Genomic DNA, 26,826 nt, shown 5'->3' with positions numbered 1-26,826 from the left:
GATGCTCCGAGCCGACATAATTATGCAGAAACTTTTTGGTGCCGCATCCTTCGAGGTGCAGTTTATATATCATTCCTGCATTGGTAGACAGGCTCCGCTGTTGTCCACCTGGAGAAAGGTCAGTGATGATTCTGTGGTGCACTCACTACTAGTAACTACCACGACAGTGAACATGACCGGGGTCACCTGGGGATTCAGCTTCGACGACTTGGAGGATGAGAGGGCACAGTCTGGACAAAATGTAGAGAACGAAATGTCTGCGAAGTCTGTCCACGAAAGATGCAGGGAGGTCATGGATTGTTTCATCAAAGGAGGACGGGAGTGGAACGAAGCGCCCGACGACACCAAAAAGCCCACCATTGAACAACTAAAGGGATGGCTAACTCTAACTAGGCCTCAAGAACGCATTCCCACAGTGCTTCATTCTCTGGCTAGGGAGCCAGGTCTCTGCGACCAGGCCAGCAAGAAGCAGATTCTAAGGCCGGTCATCTGCCATATTTTGGAACACAAAGCCGATAGCACCCAAGGGCCGAGTTTCAGAGAGCCAGACAGCCCGGCTCCCAAGCCAGTCCTGATCCTCGCGATCCAGTACAAGAACTTAGCCTTCATCCAGTGCATTCGCAGTTGCTCGTCTAAAGGGTATCCTGAACTAGTACACGAGACGGACAAATCCGGATCCAACGCCGCGCACCTGGCTTTCCAGCACGGAATCTTGCATGCGCTGAACGACTCCATATTGCCCGAGTCCTTGGTGGCAAAGGACGACCATGGAAACACCCCGCTTCACTACGCGCTTAGCTACAAGCGACTTTCCGATGTACCCAAGAAAAGTCGGCAGATGTATACCAACATGGTTGGATGGATTCTGGAACAGACAGACAAACTCAACCAGGAGAACAGCGAGTTCAACAAACAGGATGAGTCACCGTACCTCTACTATCAACGCACCAAAGATGAGTTCGTGAGCTCCGTTCGGGCCACGATAAAGACGACGGGGTCACTGTCTCACATCCAGGCGGCAGAAGTGGCGAGAAACGAGGAGGTGATAAAGAAGAAGCAGGATCCAAAGAAGGACGATGACCTGGCCACGAAGAACGCCCAAATTCAAAGCGAAAAATTAGACTCGGGCGCTCTGGCAATGAGACGCGACAATGGATCCCATACACAAAAGGAGAGCAAGCCAACCCAGTTGGAATTTCAAAAACCATCTACGGCTCCGAGATTGAATCTCGGAGGAGCACGTGTTCCCCAGCCTCCTTCCGTCGACCATGCAACCTCACGTACGTGTCGCCCGCTTCCCGTGATCCGTACTCATACCCACGTTGCATTTTAACAATTTCCAACTTTTGAATTTTATACAGAGTCTAAATTTAACGCCATGAACCAAACCCGGACGCAGCCGCCCGCCGCGAAGGCCGCAACGAACCCGCTCATGGCTCCATCTCCACACTTTTCTCTTCCGGATGACTGGTTTCCCGATGAGGTCGCGAAAATTGTCAAGCGACACTATATGGGAGCGAGATCAGAGATGAGAGCCCGACAATTGATATATGGGAAGACGAAAGGTTGGTGCAGTTGACCCACAGGTCTACACGTTCTCAAGATTATGCAGCCCCCCCCCCCTCCCCCCCAAAAAAAAAATCAAAAAGAAAAGAAAGTTCCGAGTAACTGCAGCTGATGAGTTCAGATACGAACATGTCGTTCAACGCAATGAACTACCAAAACGATACTTCCCAGAACATCGTCCGCCTATTGCAGAAACTAGGTAAAGCGGGCGGGTTCGACAAAATTCTGTCTTTGGTCAAGCTTCCCACTATCAGCCATACGCAGCCCGAGGCTTCGAATCCTAGGCCTAAGAAAAGATACCCCATGAACCAGAAGATCACCCTCACCAACAAGTTGGAGAGCCAAGCAGCCGGGCGCACCGGCCTGTTGGAAGTGTTCGATGAACTCTCAAAGCTCGAAGTCACCAGCATTGTGCGGCTGGAGGTGGAGGACAGGGAGCATCCATCCCACACAGATGCCACCATCGAGCAGTCTATTTTCGGAAGACAGGCCTATTGCAACAACGACAAGCACATCAGGAGGCCGATATCAGTGGAACAATGGTAAGTCAGATAGGCCCACCAATTCAAAGTTTCTCACCTCGTTTCCCTTCTCTCCTCCCCATTATACTCCAGAGACGAGAACATTTATTTACTGTCTCGGCTTCTTTATTCATACTACTAGGGATTGGCGAAAACTCGATTTGAGTCTTGATGTCATTGCATTCGCGGCGCCCGAAGTTAAAGAAATCAATCTCTACTGGAGCGGCAACTCCACCATATTGGAGGCTTGGAGTTGCGCCACACGACTCAAGGAGCTTGTGGGTCTGGAAAGGATTGTTGTCCATGCTTGTCCGGTACGAATTCACACTCTGTCACATAAGTCCCAATCGTGACTTGTGTTCCATCATCCATTTCTACTCTACTCCTTCTTCGGCAGGATTTCAAAGTGTAAATGCAAAATGCTGACTGGAATTTGTTCCAGGGAGGAGAGACCCGCGAACGAGCAACCGAGCTTATTGAGCAGTTCAAAAAGCAGATAGTAATGGCTCATCATCGCGAAGAAACTGCCACGTCTGGCGAAAATCAGAACCGAACAGGAACCGGATTCGACGTTCACGTTAAATGGGTGTCCAACCATGTGAATGCCCCAGATGACGGTGGCGATACGACGACAGACTCCGAGACCACATCTCAAAAGCCCAACCAGCATATTTGGGTGCAGAAGATGGACAGATTCAGAGGGGCGCTCATGTCCTTTCACGGAGAATTGGAGCAGTATCAACGATTTAAATCTAGTCCTTCTCCCGTCAAAGTACGTATTTGGCCCGCGGTGGCCCCCGACCAGATAGCAATGGCAACTGACCGGCACTGTCATTTCATAGGTTGGCTTGATAGACGACGGTGTCGATCCAACTAAGATCGCGGACCTCAAAGTCAACGGTCGAGAATTCATGACTGTCAGAGGCGTGAGCTTCTGCGAGGGGCCCTGGTACCAGTCCAGCAACCACCACGGTACGACCATGGCCAACATGATCTTGCGCATTAACCCCTGGTCGACCATATACTCCATGCGGCTCCGATCCGGCAATGACGGCAAGGGCCGCGTGATCGACCCCGAGAGCGCCGCCGAGGCAATACGTGCGGCTGTCATGAGGGGCGTGAACATCATTTCCATGTCATGGACAATCGCCGACTTGGCGAGCAAGCCCACAGCCCAATCGGCGGCCCAGAGTAGTGTGACAGACGTGCCGGGGGGCAACAAGAGCGCGCCGGAGACCAAGAAGGCGCAGGACATCAAAAAGCTCCAGGATGCCGTCAAATTCGCCGCCGAGAAGAAGGTGCTAATGTTTTGCTCGGCCAGCGACAATATCGAAGCCAACAGCATGGAGATGCTGCCATTCAACCAGGCGCCGGACCATATCTTCCGAATCGGGGCGGCAATGAAGTACGGCCAGCAGGACGCCACGACCGAGGACAAGACTCGCATCCTCTACTACTTCCCGGGCAACCAGGTAGCCGACTTGTGGAACCCCCGGCTGCCCAAGCCGGTCGACTATCACGACGGCTCATCGGTTGCGACGGCGCTTGCCGCCGGTCTCGCGTCCCTCATTATATACTGCACCGAGGTGGTCAAGTCGTGCCATGCTACCGGGACGCCGAGCCACGCCAAGTTCTCGCGCTATCGCGAGATGTTAGAGGCTAGAGCACATATGGAACGGGCCTTTAATAACATACGCAGCGACCAGTGGGCCGACAACAAGTACATACCTGTGTGGAAGATGTTTGGGGAAACCACCGAACATCTTATCAAGGGGAACAACGTCCAGGAGAAACTCAACGTGCTTGAACATTTGGTCACCCAGCTTTGCAATCTGTTCCCGCTACCTCTACCCGGGGATAGGACCTTCAGTTAATCCTGCACCTACTAGCATGAGGGGCAAGTTCATTCTACTATATTACCATTCCCGGTATACCACGGTTTAACTTGTATAAACATTGGGACGTGGCGTAGATGAGTACCAGTAAGCTGCAAATTTGACCGTAGTTACTGGTTGATGCTTTGGAAAGGACCTCTTTTGTCCAAGGTGAATCGAAAGGTTAGAAACTGTATTCTCAACTACACACCGTCTGTTTTCTGGCATACTGGATATTGGCCGAGGGCCTTGAGAACAGGCAACCGGACAACCTAACTACCTAGGTAGTTACTTACTCATCACCCCACCCGTGCTTATGCCCTACAAGTCGAACGAGGACCTTGCTGCCTAATGAGGAGCGACAACGTATAGAAAGTTCCCATAGCATGATATCTAGGATATTGAGCTCCTTTTTCAGGTCTGGTGCTCCATGCCAGGCATTCAGCTAAAATTCATTCTAGTAGTCACCAACAGCCATGAACACAATGACAAGTTTGGGAATGTCAGACCGCCCACCTATGCCATCTGCAACGATACCCAAAGATGCCACTGGCAGCAATGGAGGGCTTCGTTTCCATGAAAATGGCACTCCTTGTGAATGGGGCGAGTCGTATCGTCCCTCGGGACTGCACCCAGTACGAATCGGTGACGTTTTGGAAGATCGTTATGAAATCCTTTGCAAGCTTGGATACGGCGCGTTCTCCACTGTTTGGCTCGCTGCTGACAGCAGGTAAGTAGCTCACTCTGTGCACCCCCTCAACCGAAACCTTCCTTGTCGTCTGACAACTAACACCCAACCTGAAGGTCAAGAACTTTCGTAGCCATCAAGATACTCATGGCCCGCGCAAGTCAGTCCGCGCAGTCTGAAATCAGTTTATATAAAGCCCTAGCGACTTCGACGGCGGAGGATTCGAATGTAGCCTATCTCGTTGAACTACTCAGTTCATTTGAACTGACCGGCCCCAACGGCCAGCACACATGTATCGTGCTTGAAGTCATGGGCCTCAACCTAGTTGAACTCCTCCGATCGCAAGAGTTTATGGTAGGACATCCTCTTGATGACGACTTCTGCCATCGGTTGCCAACGCACCTCGCAAAAGATGTTCTCAGGGCGACACTACATGGTTTACAATTCTTGCATAGCCGCGAGATCGTACATGGAGATCCTCATATGGGAAACATCCTCCTGAATATCCTCCTTCCTGAGTATGACTCCCGGGTTGAATTACGTCAATATGAGGATCAAGGAAGCCCCTTAGGGCGGCTTGATGGTAAAAAGGACATATGTCCACCTCCATATCTGCTTAGGTCAGATCTTCGGACATATATCTTCAGTGGGTTCGGCCCAGTTGCTAAGCTAACAGACATTGGTGGATGTCAGTATAATTCAACGCCCCCCGAATCTATGAAAGTAGTCAGGAACAAGACACTAATAATGAAACACAGCATTTCGCTTTAGGGAGGCACCAGAAAATATTGTTACTCCGGATGCCCTCAGGGCACCAGAAACAATCCTAAGGCTGCAAACCATTGGGACAGGTATTGAAATCTGGAGTTTTGGATGTCTAGCCTTTGAGCTTCTGACTGGTTCAAGTCTCTTCTCGGTATCACACATGTTCAGTGGAGGTGAAACACTCGACGATAGGCATCTCATCCAACTTACAGAAGTAGTCGGCCCACTTCTCGAAGAGATGTTCTGTGCCTGGAGACGAGGGTCCCGCTATTTTGAATCTAGCTCTAAAAGAATCTATGGTGCCGAGGATGAGGAAGTCCTGGACAGAGGTCTATCTTCACCGGGGGAGACGTACGACAGCGACGACGGGGGTTCCGAGTTGGGTGATAGTGATTCTACCTTATTTGACAATAATGCTGGTAGTGCCGAAGATATATTAGCCAGTATACAGCTCAACATACCTTTAGAAGCCATGTATTTTAAGAAAAGGCTAGAGGATTCAATTAACAGCGAAGAGCAGTAGATTATAGTATTATTAAAAAGTATTCTTTATTATAACCTAACTAATTATTCTTTAATTAAGGAGATATTAAAGGAGCTAATGTCCACTCACCCAGTAATTATATCTACTCACCTAGTTTTTTTAACTACTCACCTAGTACAAGAATTTACATATAGGGCCTATATAAAACTATATACCTAACTAGGATTCTCTAAATTTTCAATACTTTTAATATAAGCCCCTTTTAGACCCCTTTTAACACCCTTTCTAGGACCCTTTACCTTTACCTTTTAAGACCCTTTACCTTTACCTTCTAGAACCCTTTACCTTCACCTTCTAAGCCTTCTAGCCTATATACATTTAGATATTAATTAAGTATTTAAATATTAACTAAATATTAGAAGGTTAGAAATTTAATATACTAAAGGGTTAAAAGGGGTATTAGAAGGTTAGAAAGAGTATAATCTTTACCTTTACCTTCTTAACTTTTAGCCTTTTAGTATTTAATTAATATTTAAATACTTAATTAATATTTAAATATATATAGGTTAGAAGGTATGTTAGAAGGTGTGCTAGAAGGTATTTATATTTAAAGTATTGAAAATTAGAGAAGGAAATTATATTATAGAGTCTTTTAATATTAATTTAAAAGGTATTTATAAATATAAGAGAGTTATTTAAAAAAATGAATATTAAGTAAGCGGTTAGTAGGAATTGGGTAAGTGGATATAATTGCTGGGTGAGTGGATATTAGCTCCTTTATATTAAGGTATAAAGAGTTTTAAATATAACTTAGTGTATATTGTTTAATATAATAGTGTAAGCTTATATTTAATGCTTAAAAATATATATTATAAAGGGTTAATAGGAGTAATAAATATATTTTATAGTAGTAAATATTTTATTTAATTCTTCTTTATAATATATATAATTTTTATAAAGTATAATATAATAATAAATATTTTATATTATTATTTTATATATTATTAAAGTTATAATTATATTTGATATTTTATAATTTATATTTATATTTATTATAATTCTATATATTATTTATTAATCTTATTAAATATTAAACTTTTAATAATAATATTATAATAAATAAACTATATTAAAATATATTTAAAATAATAAAGAATTTAAAAATATATTTTATAAACTTTATAAATATATATTATATATATATTATTTTTATCTATAAGGTTTATAAAAATATATTAAGATTTAAATTTATAACTTTATAGTTTATATAATAAGAAATTAAGATTATTACTTTTATATATTAAAATAAATATTTATTAAGTAAAAATAAATAATATAAAGTAACTTTTAATTATTTTAATTTATATAAATAATATTTATAAATATTCTTTTAATAAAGTTTTATTATTTATTATTATTTAATTAATATTATATATTAAAAATAAAGTTATTAAAAATTATTATAATATTTTAATATTTATTTTAATAAAACTATATTTTTATAATAATATATATAATTATATAAATATTAAATTTAAAACTATAAAAATAATACTTTTAAATTATTTACTTTTTTATTATATTATTAAGTATTTTTATTACTTAAAATTAAATATCTTTTAAACTTATAATATTAAGTTTTATTTTTAAAAAGTTACTTTATACTATCTATTTTTACTTTATAAATATCTATTTTTTATATATATTATAAACTATTAATAATTAATTAATTTAACTTTAATAATTTATTAATTATTAATTAATTATACTTATAAAAGAATTAATATATTACTTTAAAACTCTTAAAGTTTTTATTTTTAAATAATAAATATTTTATAATAATATTAATATTAATTTATTTATAAAGCTTTTTTATTAATAAAAATAGTATTTTATTTATATTTATTTAAACTTAAATAGATAAATATATATCTTATTATTCTTTAAAAATATAAAAGAATAAATATTTATAAAAGAAAAATAAAGTATAAAATAACTTTTAATTTATTATAATTTTTATAATAATATTTATAAATATAATTTTTAAATAATTTATATTACTTATTATTATATAATAAATAGTTTCTATTAAAATTATAATTATAAAACTTATTATTATATTTTAAAATTTTATTTAAATAAAATAATATTTATTTTTATAATATTTAATAATTATATAAATATTAAAGTTAAATTTATAAGAACTATATTTTTAAATAAGTTATATTTATAATTATAATTAAAAGAATTTCTATTTTTAAAATTAAATATATTTAAAAGTTATAATTTAAAATAAAAAGTAATAATTTATATAATAAAAGTAAACTTTTTTTATTTATTATTATTTATATTTTTTAAATAAAAATTATTAATATTAAATTCTTTTTCTTAAATATAATATATAATATAAATTATAATAAAACTTAATAATAATAATAAAATTAATATATTAAATAAATTATAATAAATATAAAGTTTTACTTTTTTTACTTTAGGCTATGTGACTCTGAGATCGCTCGTCTTGAACAGTTGAGGCTCGAAGAACCTGAAAAGAGAGCACTGGTCTTTCTGAGGTGCAAAGATCGCCGCTTACAACAATGATGGAACAAGAAGCCAAGTTATGTGGAGCGATCGTCCAATGGATGCAAACAAGGTTCGCAGAGAGGTTCCCAGGAACCGTCAAAGTCATATATAGCCCAGTTAGGCCTTGATATATATGGGGTATAAGGATAAATACCGATATGAGGCCTCTGCTAAACTTGTACCAATTGTATGAGTTAGTGTTACTGGCCAGCTACGAATTGCATGATGGCTTACCGCGTGCTAATGTAGTGAATCAAGCTCAAGGAAGTACGTCACTCTTTTTCGTGAGCTTGTAGGAAGTTTCTAATCGTTTCTATCTCCTAAAGTTCATAACTCATAAATGGGGTTCTCGTTAATCTGTTACTCGCCTAAGACACCATAAGATGTGAAAATCAGTGCATTACCCTCCCCGATGTGTCCTCATTACTGTGTGGGCTACCCAAATCGCACACGAAAATCCATCCTTTGCACACAATAATAACTATTTGTCAACAATGCTGCTAAGAATCCCCAGCAATGCCGCAGTCACTAATGTTTATTAGCCTTCAAGTTAATATGGAATTGCGAAGATATACACAGCACAGGGAGCAAAGAAAAAAGAGAACTTACAGCCCCCTGCGGTGACGATGTACGAGGCAGTCCCCCATGCCGTCTGAATTGTAGCCAAATCCGTCCAATTTTGCGAGTTCATCCAAAGACCCACTACCAAGCTCAGCAGAACTGGCAGCAGAACAACTATTGTTATTCTCGTTGATGACCAGCCCAGCACTAATTCGATGGAGAAACGGCCCTGTAGGACGTCATTAGAGCCACAATTAAACTCTTCATGAATCCAGCGCGCCCATTCCCGCGAGATACTCGGCGGAACATGCCAGCACCGATATAATAAAAGAAGCAGCCGCAAATCGGCCGCGGCCTTCTCGTCGATCTGGACTCGTTCATGGCTTCCATTACGTACGTCACACTGTGAAAACAAGCAATTTATCAACCAAAAGTGAACGGCCACGGCGCGGATAAGGGTTTTACAATCTGGTGGGGACGGAGTCCACGAACCTGGTATAGCTTGAACTCCTGAACATGCCTGAGAGACAACAAAGCCCCAGTCCACCCCCGTAGTCGGAAAGCGGCCCACTGCAGCTTCCAGAATAGGTACTCCGGTTTGCTCACGAAAATAAGCCGCTCAACAGGGGTAACGTGACCACGGGGAAATAGACCGATGTTCACATAGAGTTGTTGAGTTGAACTTTTGACCTGTGCGTCCACAGGTCTCCTGTATTTGAAACCTATTCCGAAGCACCCGTCACCGAACTCCCACTCAGGTGAATGAATTTCGGGCTCTGGTGGATTTTGAGTCTGTTGATCCCCGGCTCTCACAACATCTTGAATGGGCATGCTGGCCCGTGATTCAGAATGAGCATCGTCCAAGTTTTCGGGAGGTGCCGAGGTTTCAGGGTCCTTCAAGCCAGCCATGAATGTTTTGGGATATGGAAAACCACTGATAGTAGAGCTGGACCGTGATACAAAGGCAGAAGCCATTGAGAAGTGATGTCGATCTTCTTGTCTGCGGTAAGAATTGCCAGAGATGGACGTGATGGTGTCCTCAGATTCGACGCCAATCTGAGGCTGGGCCGCTAGCGTTGGGGGAAACAACTGGGCAAGGTTTGCGGCCGCCTTGAGATAGTGATGTGTGTCACCGGTTTGCGACCGAATGCAATGAGTTTTTTGACCAAAATTTCGCCAATAACCCAATTTTAACTGCACCAAGCCGCTGAGTATCCCAATTTGTAAGTACATCCGAGAATTGAACGCAGGAACTGGGTCAAGTGGAGCTGGACCTATAGATACGACTTTAGGGTCTGCCCTTGTTGGGGGCTCCTTTTGCTTGCCCTGGCTGGGCGGCATCCCGGGAGCCTCGTCTAGTAAGACAGGAGCCATTTACTCCCAGGCTGCGCTAACAAAAGAATTTTGGGGAATGATTGAGCACTCGGAGCTCGTTGCCGCACACTAGTTTCAGCCTGGTGGCAACAGCAGTGGGTTTGTAGACAGACTGATTCGGTGGAACAATTGTGTTGGTTTATGTGCGGAGTCAGTCCTAAATTGAAATAAGAAAGTGAAAGCCGACGGTCCAGGAGGAAGGTTCAGAGGCGGGGCAACTATCCAAGTACTTATTCAAGTATCTAGTTACCTAGGTAATCGGCGACTTTGGGGGTTAGCGGCAAAGCGGAAACGCAAAACGCCCGTGAGGTTCCACAGCGTCTGCAATCGGGGTCGCTTACATCCCTGATCTCGGGGACGCAGGAATGAATCATATGGTTAATTGGCTGCCTGGGAGCTAACGTCCACTCACCCAGCAATTGTATCCACTCACCCAGTTCCCGCCGACCGCTCACCCAGTACTAATTTTTTTAAGCAACTCCCTTATGTTTATAAGTACTTTTTAAGTTAGTATTAAGAGACCCTATAGTATAATTTTCTTCTCTAATTTTAATACTTTTAGTATAAGCCTATTCTAGTACACCTTTTAGCATACCTTCTAACCTATATATATTTAGGTACTAACTAAGTATTTAAATACTAACTAAACGTTAAAAGGCTAGAAGTCTAGAGAGCTAGAAGGCTATAAAGAGGGCTAAAAGGTTAGAAAGTATATAGTCTTTACCTTTACCTTCTTAACTTTTAACCCTTTAGCATTTAGTTAATATTTAAATACTTAGTTAATACCTAAATATATATAGGCTAGAAGGGGTGCTAGAAGGTATATAGAAGGGGCTTATATTGAAAGTATTGAAAATTTAGAGAATCCTGGTTAGGTATATAGTTTTATATGGGCCCTATATGTAAATTCTTGTACTAAGTGAGCAGTTAGTGGGAATTAGGTGAGTGGATATAATTGCTGGGTGAGTGGATGTTGGCTTACTACCTGGTGGTAAGAAAGGTGTTCTCGACTGGGCGACAACACTATGTATGTATGCGCTAAATGAGGGTAGATTGCAGGTAATCTACGATAAAGTATTAAAGTATATTATTAGGTTCCTAAGCACCCCCCCTTTTTAAATATACTATTAATTATAATTATAAAAGTTTAAATAAATATAATAAATTTAATTCTTATATAAAAAGTTTAATTAATAGTATTTTTATTATATAAAATTTAATTAATATTATTAATAATTTAATTTTTTATTATAAATAAGTTTTAAATTTTTTTTAAAAAATTAATAATTAAATTAAATAATATTTTTAATTAAAATAATAATATTTAAAGTTTTCTTTTATATTATTAAATAGTTAAATACTTAAATATATTAAAATATTTTTAAAAGTTTTATAAAATACTTTTAAAGAAAAGAAAACTATTTTAAATATTTTTATAAAAGACTTTAATTAAAATCTATTTATAATAATTAAAAACTATTTTTTTAATAATAAATACTATATTTAAAGTAATTATAACCTTATTATATTTTTATTAATAATAATATTTAAAAGATAAAAATAAGTTATAATTATAAAATTAAAAAGGTATAAAGTATATAAAAGTAAATTAAAATAAAAGTTTATTAAATATTAAAAATATTATTTTAACTTATTTAAAAATATAATTTTAAATAAATAAACTCATATAAATTATTTAAAAACTTTAAAATAGTAAATTATTTATTTTAAAACTATAAAATTTAATAATTCTCTTCTTTAAATATTATTATTAAAATTAATCTTTATTAAATAATAATAATATCTTTAATATATATATATATTAAATAATAAAAATAATATTTATAAAAATAATAGTTATAAACTATTTATATTTCTTTTAATTTTAATATTAAAATAATAAATAAATAGTTAAAACTTAAATAAATAAAATAAAATATATTTTTAAAATTAATTAAATTAAAATAATTATTTATTATTTATATTAATATAAATTATTATATATATATATATAAAAAGTAGTTTAATTAGTTTTTATATAAAATAAAGGAAGCTAAACTTAAAAAGCTAATAATAAATTCTTTACTATAATTTATTAATTAAAGTTATATAACTTAAATTATCTATTAATTATAATTACCTTTATTTTTATATTAATAATCTTTTATTAAGTAGTTAAATAACTACTTTAAAAAATCTAATTTCTTTAAATCCTTTAAATTAAGTTAAACTTAAACCTTTATCTTTTTAATTTATAATAAAAGGGTAACTACCTTTATTAAAATATTATTAAATAAAAGTATATATTAAAAATTAAAGTTATTATTAATAGTATTTAATTTATATATTTTAAAATAGTTTATTTATTTAATAATTTAAAATAAATATATTAATTTTCCTATATAAAGTTTTTAATTTTAATAAAATTATTAATTAAAAATATTAATTTAAAAATTTAAGCTTTTATTTTAAATATATATATAGGTTTAACTCTTATTATTTATAAAGTAAGTAAATAAATTAAAATCTAAAAACTTTAATATATAATAATTTAATAATTTAATAACTTTAAACTAAATTAACTTTCTTTCTTTTATTATTATAAGTATTATAATTATAAAACTTAACTAAAAATATTTATAAAAATATAAGCTAATAACTTAAATACCTATATAATAATAAATAATATATATACTTTTTAACCTTATTAATATAAATTATTAATTTAAATATTAACTATAAAGTTTACTTTTAAAAGGAATTTAAAGCTAATTATAAACCTATTATATAGTTTATAAATTATTAAATATAAATAACTTATAAAATATAAATCTAAACTTTTATTAATTTATTTTATTATAACTCTATACTTTTATCTTTTATTAACTTCTTTAATTATTATTTTCTATTTTTAACTTATAAATTTAATTATTTTTAATATTTTATTTATAAATTCTAATAACTTTTAATTTTATTAAAATAAATACCTTAATATATTAAGTATTATTTATATTTAAAGTTTAATAAAATTTAATACTTTTCAATTAATATAACTTTATATTTAAAGTTATAATTTATTATTAAAAATAAACTTTTCTAATATTTTATTTAATATTACTTTTATTATTATATTTACTAAATTATTTTTATTATTAATCTAATAGATTTTATTAATCTCCTTATATTTATATAATTAATTAAGTACTATTATATTAATTATTAATTATTTCTTTTAATTATTTTAAATTTAATAAAATATTTATAAAAAAGAATAAATTTATATAAATAACTATAAAAACCTATAATAATTCTAAATAATTAATAACTTTTAAATATAATAAAAATATAATACTTATATTAAAACTATTAACTATATTATAAATCTTAAATACTAATATACTTTAAATAACTTTTATATTTAATAAAGAACTAATAAATAATATTATCTATTATATTTTAAAAATATTATTTTAATTAAATCTTTTAATAGAAAAAGTAATTATAAAACTAATCTATAAACTAAAATTTATATTATTAATAAACAATCTATTTATAAAGATTATAAACTTAACTTTAATAATATTTATTAATATAAACTAAAATCTATAATTAAAATAATTAATTTACTATTATAAATATTTATTTAACTTAATATAATCTTTTAAATAATTTTATAAGTATATTATTATAAAAGTTAAATATTATTTTAATTAATAAATAAAATTAAATATACTTTTAAATATATTATTCTATATATTTTTATATATAATTTAATATTTTAATATTAATTAATTTTAACTTAATATTTTAACTTTTAATATATATAAATATTATTATTTTCCTTAATAATATATAATTTATAAAAGTTAAAAATATTAAATATTAATATTTATTTTAATTTATATTTAAAGACTTTTTAATCTTTTATTAAAACTTTATAAATTTAAAATATTTAAATTTAAAATATTATTTATTTATATTATTATAATATTAAAATTATTCTATTTATATTTTAATTTAATAATTAATAAATATATATTATATATAAAAATCTTTATATTAAAATTTTAATATAATATTTTAATATATAATAAGTTAATAAACTTTAAATTTTATAATATTATAAAAGGCTTAGTAATCTTTATAATAATATTTAAAAATATTTATATTAAATCTTTTAATAATTATATTAAAATTAATTTTTATTTATATTTAAACTATAAATATATTTATATAATATTTTAAAATATAATTATTATTTTAAAAGAATATATTAATATAATTATAAATATTAATAAAAGTATTAATTAACTTTTATATTATTAATAATTATATAAGAATATTTTTTTCTTTTATTATTATATTTTAAAAATAACTTTAAACTTTTATATAACTTAATATTCTTACTTTTAATTTTATGTATAATATAAATATTAAAGATATAAATTCTATTATATATTTTTATTATATTATTTAAAAATAAAAATATTAATTTTAATTAAATTAAAGATTTTTAATATATTTAATTTTTAAAAGAGTTACTTAATATATTAATTATATTATTTTATTTAAATTTTAAAGTAAGTATATAATTCTTTTTTCTTTTTTATTATAAAACTTATTAAAACTTTTAAATTAATATAAAATATTATTTTAAGTTTATTCTTTAATTTATATAGTTATCCTTATTATTATAATTAAAGTAATAATAATATTTTTATCTTTATATATATTTTATTAAAAGTATTTATAAAGTTAATATAACTTTTAATAAATAAGTTTTATTATTATTTAATTTATTAATAATTATATTAAAAATTATTATTTAAATTTTATTATTATTTATAATATTATAGAAATACTTTTAAACTTATATAAATTAAAATATTATTAATTTATTAAAAGAAATCTAATATTATATTATATTTATTAATTATAATTAATTTATATAAACTTTATTAACTTTTTTAAAATATTAATATTCCTTTAAAATAAAATAAATAAAATATTAAATATATTTAAATTATTTTAAAATTTAATATATTATTTTATTTAATATTCTATATTTATAAAATAGAATATTTTATTACCTTTTAAATAATAACTATTTTATAAATAAAAATAATTAATAAAAATTCTAATTAATTTAAAAATGTACTTTAAATATAAAGAATATAAATATAAATTTATTAAATTCTATAATATTATTAATTATTTTAAATATTATTTATAAAATAAACTTTTATTAAAAGTTAAATTAAGTTTTATATAATATATTTTAAATATATATTAAAAGAATTATAATATTATTTTATTTCATTAATTAATTAATAAACTTTAATAAATATTTATTTATAAATAATTTTTATAATTTAAGGAATACTTTTAAATTCTATTAAAGTAAAATTAATTTTAATATTATAAATTAAATAATTTAATAATTTTAAATATATATTAATTTATATTAATTATAAAGCTTTTATATATTCTTTATAAATAAAAATATAAAAGAATATCTAATTTAAAAACGTTATTAAATTAATAATATATAAAATAAAAATATAAAGGAAATATATTATATTAATTATAATTTTATAATTAAAGTTATAATTATTTTATAAATTAAACTTAAATTTGTTTAATATTAAATTATAAAGTTAATAATAATAATAAAACTTAAAGATAATTTTTAAAGTAAAAATTTAATAAAGTATTTAATATTAAAAATAAATATAAAAGTTAATTAATAAAAGGTATTTAAATTAATAATAAAGTTATTAAAGTTTAACTTTTATAAAATATTTAATATTTATTAAATTTAATTTTTATTAAAACTAAGAATATTTCTATTTTTATATAATAAAAATATTTACTTTAATTATTTTTATAAAGTATAGATAACTTTATTTATTATATTTTAAAAGATATAAAATATAGTTATATTTTATATATATAATAAAAATAAAATAAGTATTTTTATAATATAAAATACTATCTTATTTATTAAAATCTTAATAAATATAGTTTTATAAAATAAAATAAAGAGTATTTTTAAAATTTAATTATTATTTTATCTTTATATAAACTATTAAGTATTATAAAAGATTAATCTTTATAATATAAAAACTAATTATAACTATTAATAAAGAATTTTATAATTTTAAAATTTAAAATAATCCTTTAAAAATATTATATTTAATTTTTATTAAGGTTAGATTAATAAAATAAGAAAGGTTTAATTTATTAAAAATATTATATTTTATAATTAAAGTTCTAACTTTAAAAATACTATATTTAACTATTATTCTATAAATTAATTAAAAACTATTTTTTTATCTTTATTTTTATTATTAATATATAAACCTTTTATATTAATAATAAATATTATATAATTTAAATTTATTAATTCCTTTTTTATTTACTTAAATATTAAAGTATTATTTATAAACCTATTATTATTCTATTAAAATATATTTTATTAATTAATAATTTTTAATTATATATTAAATAATACTTTTAATAAAAGTTTCCTTTATTAAATTAATTACTATATTTAAATAGGTAATTATTATAGTTATTATTATAGTTATTAAATTTATTATAATTAAGAAACTTATTACTATTATTTAAATTATTTATATATTTATTAAAATTTCTATAAAAGTTTCCTTTATTATAAAAACTATTATATAAATAGTTTAAACTATTATTATAATTAATATACTCTTTATAATAATATTAATTAAAAGAATTAATTTTATTATTATAATAATAATCTTTTATAAAGAATAATTAATAATTATTAGATTATTAACTCTTATATACTTAAAGAGTAATATATAAATTTATATAAAGTTATTTTATAAATTAAAAAATTAAATAAAGTTATAATAAACTTTAATACTCTTTTATTACTTAAAGTATATTATTTTATATTTATAAATTATTATATTTATAATATTTAAAAGCTTAATTATAAATATTTAATTTATTAAATAATAATTATAAAACTTATAATTAATTTTATTAAAGATTTTTATTAATATTTTATAAAAGTAAATATATTTTAATTTATATAATAATTTTAAAATTAATATAATTATTAAAGTAAATCTTTAATTTTAAATATATAGTGTAAAATAAATTTATATATATAATATTCTATATATAATATATTTTTATTCTTCTTTTAAAAATATAAAAATATTAACTTAAATCATATTATATTAATATTTATATTCTTATAAATAATAAAAGAAAATTAAGTTTTATTATTAAAAATATTATATAAATTTTTAATATATATATTTTTATTTTTATATATTTATTAAAGTTAATAATAATATTAATATTCATTAAATTATTCCTTATTTTTTATAATAAAAATATATAATATAAGTTATATTATTTTTCTTTATTTTAAAGACTTTAACCCATATTACTTTTACCTCTATTAAAAGGTTTTAAAGGTTTTAAAAGTCCTAAAGGTCCTCTACTATTTCTACTACTAGGTAATCCTAAAGAACTTAAAAATCCTAATAAACCTTCTCCTTTATTATTAAATAATCTTAAAAGATTTAATAAATTTAAAAGTCTAAGAGAATTAGAAGATTTAAAAAAGCTTAAAAATAAACTTAATAACTTTAAAAATTTAAAAAAAAGTATATATTCTTACTTTTATTTAATCTTTATAAAACTATTTTTATTTATAATTTTAATATAATTTAAATTATAAATAGTTTTATTATTATAAATTACTTATTTACTTTTATTAATAAAAAAGCTTTTAAAAATAAAATAATAAATAAAATACTTTTAAAGTTATTAAATATAATAGTATTTAAAGTTTAATAATATTTAATATAAATTCCTTTATTTATATAATCTTTTATTTTTTAAATAGTTTCTTATTAATTTTATTAAATATATTTTTATTTAATTATTAAAATTAAACTTAAACTTATAAAAACTTCTTAATATTTAAATTAATATATCCTCTTATATAATATATAATTTATATATTAAAATATTTTTAAAAGATGTTTTACTAAGCTTTATTTTAATTAATTAAAAGTAAATTTTAATATTAATATAATTAAAGAATATATTATTTTAAATAAAATTAAAAATAAAGTTATAATAATAATATATATTAAAACTTTATATATTATAAAATAAAAATATATAATAATATAAAGATAAGAAATAAATAAAATATAATAAAATATATAGATATATTTAATAAACTATATATAATAATTAAGAATATTTAAAATAATAATTAATAAATTAAGTAATTATATATTAAATATTACTTTAAAGATTATTATAATATAATAATTAAATTAAAAATAATAAATTTTAAATAAATATTAACTATTTAATAAATTTATAACTTAAAGGTTATAAGTTAAAATAATATTAAAAATAATTTAATTTAACTTTAAAGTTTTTTTACTCTTTATTAACTTAATAAGAATATTCTTAATATAATTATAATTAAAATAAAGAACCTGTTTTTTAATAAATATTAAAATTAATTTTAATTATATATTAATAATAATAATATTTTCATTATTAATTTATTTATTTCTAAATAATAAAAATTTAATAATAATAATATTATTAAAGATATAATAAATATAAAAAAGAGAATAAAAAATATAAATAAAAGTTACTATTATAATTAAATTAATAAAGTATAACTATATTCTATTTAATAATATAAAAGTAAATATAATATATTTTAACCTTCTTTATAATAATAAAGTTTAATAAATAAATAAAAAAAGGAAAATTAAATAAAGTTTAGTTTACTATTTAATATTAACTTATTTATTAAAGTTAATTATTTAATAAAAATAACTTATAAACTATATAAACTATACTTCCTATTTAAGTTATTATTTTAAATACTAATAAAGTTACTTAATAAAAAAGATTATAAATTTTAAGTCTTTAAAAATTATTATACTTTTTAAAGTATTTACTAAAAGTATAAATAAAGAGTTATTAATAAAAGTTAAAGATAAATTTTAAATCTTTAAAGATTATTAAAGTCTTCCTAAAGTATAATAAATATATATAATTTATTATATACTTTTAATTAATAAACTAATATTAATAATAATTATTATTATATTTTTATTATAATTATTATAATCCTAATTAATAGACTAATATTAATATTAATTATTCTTATAATATTAATATAATTACTTTACTTACTATAATAATTAACTATTTCTTTATACCTTACTATCTATAATTACCTAAGGTAACTACTAATTAATATTAATATAGATTATTATATATATATATATAAAGAGTAGTTTAGTTAATTTTTATATAAAAGGAGGAAACTAAACTTAAAAGCTAGTAATAAATCTCTTACTATAGTCTACTAACTAAAATTATATAACCTAAACTATCTACTAATTATAATTACTCTATTTCTATAATTTATATAATAAATTTATAATTTATATTTATAATATTATTTATTATTAGAATATATCTCTTTATATTATTATATTAAATTATATTTAATTAATTTAAATTAATATTCTTAATATATTAAATATTAAATTTATTATAAATTATAAACTATTTAATTTAATATTAATAAATGTTATAATATAAAAATATTAAATTTATTATATAATTTATACTTTTAAATTAATTAAAATAATTAAAAATAAAGTAATTATTCTTTTAAAGGTTTTAATTTTATTTTAAAAATACTTATTATATAAAACTATTTAAAAGTAGTTACTTAACTTTTATATAAATTAAAATATAATTAAATAAAGTAATTATATTTTATTATTATATATAATATTTAAATTTATTATTTTCATAATTCTATTATAAATAAAAGAAAATAATTATTAATAATTAAATTTATAATTATATAAAAGTAGATCATTATTTTAAAAGAAGTTATTAATATTTAAAATCATTAATATATTTTTAAAAAGTTAAAATATTATAAATTTAATTGAATATAAATTAAAATATATAAGAATCTTAAGTTTAAACTTAAAAACTTAAACTATTAACTCTTTTAAATAGTAAAAATTTAATGAAGTTTAAAAAGTTTAAATAAAGTTATAAATTAAATTAAATTATAATATAATAAAATAATTATATAAATATTAATTATAAAATTATAGTTATTATAATTATAAACTTTCTAACTATATATTAAAAATAGATATAACTTAATATATAAATATTTAAAAATATATTTTTATAATAAGTTTAATTTAATAAATTTTAAAAAAAGATTATTTTATAATTTAAATTTTATTTAATTACTTTTATATTATAACTATTATTATCTTTATTTTATTCCTTTTTAATTATATACCTTTAAAGGGTATATATTTTAATAAAAAGCTAAATAATTTAACTAATAGTTAATAGTAGCAGATTGTGGCTTTATTGTGAAGCATTCTCGAGTATAACCCGGCCAATCGTCCCTCAGCCGAGGAGATACTGGAGCGTAAGTGGTTTCAAACATAGCCCGGTACGTGTCGTTTGGCGCAAATCGCCCCACACAATAGAGGTAGCTCGCGTTTAGGGGCCAGGAACACATCCTACGAGGGCCTAATAGGAGCCATGAATACATTCCATGTTGGTGAATACGCCTATTTGTCTCTTGTAGTACGCGAGACTCCTGTAAAGCGCAGTATTGATGGTAAATATTTCATGCTACTGTCCCACCCATAGGTTGTCCGCCCTCGGCCCCTCTCACTCAGTGTCAAGTTCCCCTGGATAACATGTGTATGTGCCTCTCACTACTGTATCACCTGAAATAGCCCAAGACATATTTACAGTAATGAGAAACCTCCTAGCACGTTTTCCCCAGCTTTCTCCCTCAGAAACAACACCTATGCCATCGTTTTGCAATCGGCCCCCAATCTCGGGCTCATATGTGACGGCGTCTCCTGAGACATATGATGCGTCAGCACATTGGGACCTCAACTTGCATCCCCTTGCTTCGTCTGACGTGGGATTTAGACGGTTGCCTCCTTCGTATATGCTGTACAACGCCATTGAGTATTCGATGTGGCCCTTTCAATTCGTCAGATTGTGGTCGGGTGCATCGGCGAATACCTGGAAATACTCCTGCGAAAAGTTATCGCCCGTCGAAATCAAATATTCAGCAATAACACCGCCGTCATTATGTTCATAAAGCTCGTTCCTCGCCCATGGGAGGGTCACCTTCGTCCGCGTCCGTCTGAGCCCAAGCAGACAAATAAGCACATCACCCATTGTCTGACAGGTAAGAAAAGGTTTATACAAGATACAGCGTTGCCATCCCCACTGCCAGTGCTATCGCTGCAACAGGGGTTTTGGGTCTGCGTCAAACCCGCGCTATGGAGGCAGACCAACTCTGGGTTCGGTATGGAGACATTTTTCGTCGACTTTACATAACCAACAATATGACCTTGGCAAAGGTCAAACGGTTTATGGAATCGAACTATGGCTTCCCAGAGATGAGGTATGGAGCAATATCATCCCTCTAATAGCATTGATTCTGATATCACCAAATTTTATTCTACAGGCTATGTGACTACGAGATCGCCCTTCGTGAGCAGTTGATGCTCAAGAAGAACCTGAAAAGAGATGACTGGTATTTCATAGGGGTGCAAATCGCTGCCCGCAAAAAGGAAGGGAAAGAAACCGAAGTCGTGTGGAATGATCGTCCCATGGATCCAAAGAAGGTTCGCAAAGAGGTCCTCAGGAATCGCCGTCATGCGTTCAAGATAACACATTCTTTTCATTTCCAATGTAGGTACCCTGGTCGCCGTTCCATTGTGCCAGTGGTGATGAGCTTAGAGCGCTGACATTGAATCAGCACGACTCCCACATGGATTGATTCTGAGAACGCCTGCACTTTCGCCGAGGAATGATGAGTCCATCGATGCTCTGTTACCATCTGGTGCAGTGACGGCTGGAGCTGAGAACCAACCCACGTATCAGTCAGGCATGTTTGATCACATCAGTGCTTCAAGGCTCCTGGCGTTCCGTGGAAAAGCCCTCTTCAATCAATTCTTGCCCGAATTGATCGAACTAGGTGAGATTCCAAATCTTCGGATGGAATACCCAGCATACAATCATCTTGCTGACTCACAACCTAGCCAGCAATCACCTCCCTAGCAACATGTTCAGAGATTACTTCACCGTCCCTCGCCCACGACTATTCGGCAACAACCCATCTTGTGAGGCAATAGCAAGGTCCTCATTTATACTGTCAAATAGGATTCACGGCTGCGAATACTGGGAATCCCAAGCTGCCCGCTGGTTCCTCAATTGGTGTGGAACCTCTGCGGATCCCCGGTTGCTGCGGGACTTTTTCTCCATGAGGACCCAGACGGTGTGTGCCGTTTATGAGCACCTTCTGACTGCATCTGGGGAGTTCAAAGACGTGTCCCTGTTCACATCGTTGTACAAATTGCGCCATACTGTGGACCATAGCCTGACAACCCCGACGCTATGCTATTACTTTTTCAGAATAGCCGTACGCATTGGATCGGCTGCCAGCCTTTCCATACTTGAGATTGCTGAGCAGACCTGTCCGGATCTTATTTTTGATCGATACTCAACTCTCCCCCGGTCCGCAGAACTGCACGCATCTTGGAATATCTCCAAAGCAGCAGTACAGGCCGACGTTCCCATGATGCGGCTATGCATCGGCATTAGGGCGCGGCTGGATGATCGCAAAGACGCACTTGGCCCAATCTTACGGAATATAATCAGTATGCAAACACGAGAAGATCAAACTGTAGTGGATTATCTCGACTTGCTGATCCAGGGTGGTTTCTTTATCGACCAGCCCCCATGGCCCGGCGGCGACACCGGCCTTCATCTATGCCTATGGGAGATACAGGGACTCACGATTGATCGAGTTATCTATGACTTTTTTCCTGAAGGCCGAAGACGTCTGTATAGGCTGTTTGATAGTCTTGCTGTCGTTCTCAAGCAGAATGATCGGATAAGTCTGGCTGGGGTCCTGACATTCGCTCAAGACGGTCCGGACGTTCTCAAAGCATACATAAAGTCTCATCAGAGTCAAGATAATGATGGGGATGTCGATATACTCGAAAGATGCCTATCAGAAGCGGCGTATCTAGGGGAGATCAGGTCGGCTTCGAGCCTGCTAGACGTTGGGGTGAACCCCAATGTTCCCTCCCTGTCGCAAGAAGAGAGCCGTGGGCACAAAACCTTGTTGTGGAGCCCCGTGGCTCGAGCGGCCATGGCTGGAAAGCCGGAGATGCTCAGGCTTCTTCTATCCAGTCCCAGACTCGATATCCGTTCTTTCTTTACGTTGGCTACCTCTGACACACCATTGCGCACACCTATCAGGGCACATCGAGGGAAGTTCGCCCCAGAACCGTTGCATTCGAACCAGCACGATGATGAGAACAATACTTCTGCAAAACACCGCAAGGAAGACGCAGAACGCTTAGAAGCTATCGAGATCATCCGCTCAGCTGCAAAGAGTCTTGGCATCGACATCGATGCACATTTACTAAACGCCACTTTCGCTTACAGCGGAAAGGGTTACAGTACTGAAAATCTACGCCTGAGTCCTTCAAATTTCTGGGAAGGGCTGTGCTATTTCAGGATCGACGGTTCTCATGCTCTCCTGATTCCCGGTCTCGTGGAGGACAATATGGATTTCCAGATTCACGGCTTGGATTTGCTTCATCTTAGCATTCGAAATGGGTGCAGCCTGCAAACCGCAAAAAACCTGCTGCAACGTGGTTTCCAAATACAATCCCGCTCTTGTGGGAGAAGTGAGCAAACCATGCTTCACAGCGCCCTTCTCTCCCAGTCTATGGATCGCTCGGCCATGGTGGACCTTCTACTTCAGGCAAGCGCTGATCATATGGTTGACGGAGTCGGCATGACAATCTTGGAGGCATCTTTAGCCGACGATTCAGGCAGGTCATTGAGACCGCAAGAGTACCTGGAAGTATTCAAACGGCTGTTCAAAATTGGCGCTCCAGTTGCCTTTTCCCAAGGACATCGTGCCAGTCCAAGACGGCGCAGTCTTATCAACCTACTTCTAGAAGCCGATGCCGGAGATGATCTAATCCTTGAGATTATTGAAGCGGGTATCGATGTCAATGATCGAGGCGGCGGTATCAAGAGGCACACTACGCCTCTACAACAAGCAATTGCGCGAGGACGTTTGAGTTTCGCGGCCGAGCTCATCCAAAGGGGCGCAGACGTTTCCGCGAAACCAGGCGAGGATCGTTTCGGCTACAATTATACCGCGTTGCAAAAGGCTTGTGCTACAAAGGCCCCTCTGCCGTTCATCCGGCTCCTAGTAGAAGCAGGCGCTGATGTCAACGAGCCACCTTCAATTCGTGGCTTTGGCCTCACATCACTCGAATATGCTGCGGGATCGGGTTTGTTAAACATGGCGCAGTATCTCCTCGAGCAAGGCGCCAGGGTGAATTCTCTGGGATCGGCAATGGGATGCGACCCGTTGACATGGAACCCAGTGGGAATCCACCGGACTCGCCCGCTGGACTGGGCCGCCTGCGAGGGTAGGCTCGACATGGTTTCGTTTCTCCTGCAGATTGGAGCGAGGAGCGGTCGGCCTGGGAGTACTGGACTGGATGGTGCGATAGATGCCGCAACCCTACTCTCCTGCCACTTTGCTGTGGCCAAAGTCCTACAAGGTTGGGCAAGTCAACACCGTAGCAGCCTTCTCGAGGACGAAGCTGCTTGGCAGCGGGCCAACACGGAGGAGCTTGTCCAAGTACGAGCCCAGATGACATCTCATAATTTGGAGACTACGTTGATAGTGGCTTTTCGGATGCTTTTGGTGCTTTGGTTAAGGCTCTGGCCTGACATTTTTGATCAATTCAGATAAATCTAAGTGTTGCATGCAATTTTAGCATTATCATAATACGATGACCGACCGTGGGAAGTTCCTGAGGGAAAAGGGTTTCTTTTGCAGGTTCCGGAGAACCCTCGACTCCCGGCCGCCAAGCTCCTTTCTTTCAACAGCCGAGAACCATGATGAGTTCAGTCCTTCGGATCAAGGAAATTGACTTCTTCTGCCGCTATTTCTATTTTTCAAAGAATGCAAGTGCGGGCCAACCCTATATTTCAAAGTCTATGTCCACGTCACTTCTGACGATTACTGTGTCTCTTGTCACACCAAATTCAGGCTGGAAGTTCAGATGATCTCACCGCCACATTGTCGGAATGTAACATTGCTGGCTCCAAATGATGTCCTATCAACTCGGAACGGGGTACTTCTTGACGCGAATCAGCAACCTCAGCTGGTGCCTCACGCTTTGGACTCGTAGATCGGCTGTGATCGTGGTGTTTACGACGCCGCCTCCATAAGAAGTATACTGACGCACACAACCCGACGCCGACAAGAGGTCCGATCACAGCGCCAGCGATCCAGGCCTGACTTTTCTCGCCGTTGTCGGTGGCTGGAAGGCTGTTTGAGGGGCTGGGAACAGAGGTAGGTGATAAAATTTCCGGGGGGCCTTCTGTCGGCGTGAGACTGACCGTGCTATCTGTAATTATTGCAGCCACTAGACGTTAGATACTACCAGTGTGACTGACTACATCAGCATGTCTGGCGGGAGCTTGATAAGAGAACTTACAGACTGTCTCACCCGCGCGAGCTTCCGGTGGCGTCTTGAACAGATTAGAATATGACCGCCATTGCCGATTCCTACAATCCCAGTTTGTTGCAGAAGGACCATGAAACGATATGTCCTCAAAAATCGTCATGGTGCCGCACGCTTCATTAGAGTTACTGCTGAAAGCGTGAAGAGAGCATTACTATCTATAGGTATCCGCAGTTTACCCGTCACATGCACGAAGCTCACGAAATAAGCGAACTTACCATGTTGCTGAGCTCCCGTTATCGAAGAACAGTGTGTTCGATGTACAAGCCGTGGGAAGAACACAGGTACTGGGCGGGACACAGTCACCGGCGACCGTTCCAGAGGTGCTCCATCCACGACCAGCATTTATCTTCGTAGCTAAATGGTATTAATAACTGGGGAAGTGAATAAGTTTTGGCGTCTGGTGATTTTAGACAACTTACTGGCATCATCCGTTACGTACCAGCCGATCAGGCGAGTATCGGTGGTCGACTCGCTGGTCTCAGTCATGGTCCACAGTTAAAGGAACGCACCAAATTTGCGAGGAGAACAGCCCACGCGATGTCCTGGCAGCAAATTTCACAGCCTCCAGGCAACCGAGACCCGATATATATCAAGTACGATGTTGAGTGGTAGATTGTCCTTGAGGCTCTTGAAAAATAGGAAGCTGAGGAAGCCCCGCCGTCAGCAGGGGTAATGGCATGTGGCCAAGGTCAATGTGAGCACAGCCAGTCTACAAACGCAGTCGCAATGTGGC

The 26,826-nt window shown here is 31.5% G+C and overlaps 5 protein-coding genes across 5 annotated transcripts; 3 read left to right on the top strand and 2 right to left on the bottom strand.

Annotated features, from left to right (window-relative positions):
• Positions 1 to 172: 172 nt before the first annotated feature.
• KVR01_011520 (uncharacterized protein) lies at positions 173 to 3,961 on the top strand (the record flags this gene model as incomplete). The annotated part of the gene is made up of 6 exons (XM_044787038.1): positions 173 to 1,280; positions 1,362 to 1,565; positions 1,688 to 2,108; positions 2,230 to 2,401; positions 2,530 to 2,859; positions 2,930 to 3,961. 6 exons carry the CDS (start codon positions 173 to 175, stop codon positions 3,959 to 3,961), a joined length of 3,267 nt encoding a protein of 1,088 aa, XP_044639229.1.
• A 543-nt stretch (positions 3,962 to 4,504) lies between these two features.
• Positions 4,505 to 4,782, top strand: KVR01_011549 (uncharacterized protein; the record flags this gene model as incomplete). The annotated part of the gene is made up of 2 exons (XM_044794326.1): positions 4,505 to 4,691; positions 4,766 to 4,782. 2 exons carry the CDS (start codon positions 4,505 to 4,507, stop codon positions 4,780 to 4,782), a joined length of 204 nt encoding a protein of 67 aa, XP_044639258.1.
• A 792-nt stretch (positions 4,783 to 5,574) lies between these two features.
• Positions 5,575 to 5,937, top strand: KVR01_011539 (uncharacterized protein; the record flags this gene model as incomplete). The annotated part of the gene is made up of 1 exon (XM_044781932.1): positions 5,575 to 5,937. The coding sequence occupies one exon, from the start codon at positions 5,575 to 5,577 to the stop codon at positions 5,935 to 5,937; it is 363 nt and encodes a 120-aa protein (XP_044639248.1).
• A 2,868-nt stretch (positions 5,938 to 8,805) lies between these two features.
• KVR01_011718 (uncharacterized protein) lies at positions 8,806 to 10,592 on the bottom strand. The gene is made up of 3 exons (XM_044782349.1): positions 9,535 to 10,592; positions 9,091 to 9,445; positions 8,806 to 9,009 (listed from the first exon to the last, which is right to left on the bottom strand). Exons 1-3 carry the CDS (start codon positions 10,414 to 10,416, stop codon positions 8,963 to 8,965), a joined length of 1,284 nt encoding a protein of 427 aa, XP_044639427.1. The 5' UTR covers positions 10,417 to 10,592; the 3' UTR covers positions 8,806 to 8,962.
• Positions 10,593 to 25,326: 14,734 nt separating this feature from the next.
• On the bottom strand, positions 25,327 to 26,797 carry KVR01_011686 (uncharacterized protein). Its single transcript, XM_044789104.1, has 4 exons — positions 26,513 to 26,797; positions 26,309 to 26,447; positions 26,064 to 26,178; positions 25,327 to 25,973 (listed from the first exon to the last, which is right to left on the bottom strand). The coding sequence occupies exons 2-4, from the start codon at positions 26,309 to 26,311 to the stop codon at positions 25,609 to 25,611; spliced, it is 483 nt and encodes a 160-aa protein (XP_044639395.1). The 5' UTR covers positions 26,312 to 26,447; positions 26,513 to 26,797; the 3' UTR covers positions 25,327 to 25,608.
• Positions 26,798 to 26,826: the final 29 nt, after the last annotated feature.

Source organism: Diaporthe batatas, assembly GCF_019321695.1.
Source record: "Diaporthe batatas strain CRI 302-4 chromosome Unknown Contig00016, whole genome shotgun sequence".
In the NCBI taxonomy this organism is placed as follows: Eukaryota; Fungi; Ascomycota; class Sordariomycetes; order Diaporthales; family Diaporthaceae; genus Diaporthe; species Diaporthe batatas.
The sequence above is the reverse complement of the archived record's forward strand: the minus strand, read 5'-3'. Positions and strand labels throughout refer to the sequence as shown.

Coding starts and splice junctions, on each gene's coding strand:
- KVR01_011718 (XM_044782349.1), bottom strand. CDS start 10,416: ATGGCTCCTGTCTTACTAGACGAGGCTCCCGGGATGCCGCCCAGCCAG. Junction 9,446..9,534: donor AGGAGTTCAAGCTATACCAG/GTTCGTGGACTC, acceptor TTGTTTTCACAG/TGTGACGTACGTAATGGAAG. Junction 9,010..9,090: donor CATCGTCACCGCAGGGGGCT/GTAAGTTCTCTT, acceptor AATAAACATTAG/TGACTGCGGCATTGCTGGGG.
- KVR01_011686 (XM_044789104.1), bottom strand. Junction 25,974..26,063: donor TCGCGCGGGTGAGACAGTCT/GTAAGTTCTCTT, acceptor CAATAATTACAG/ATAGCACGGTCAGTCTCACG.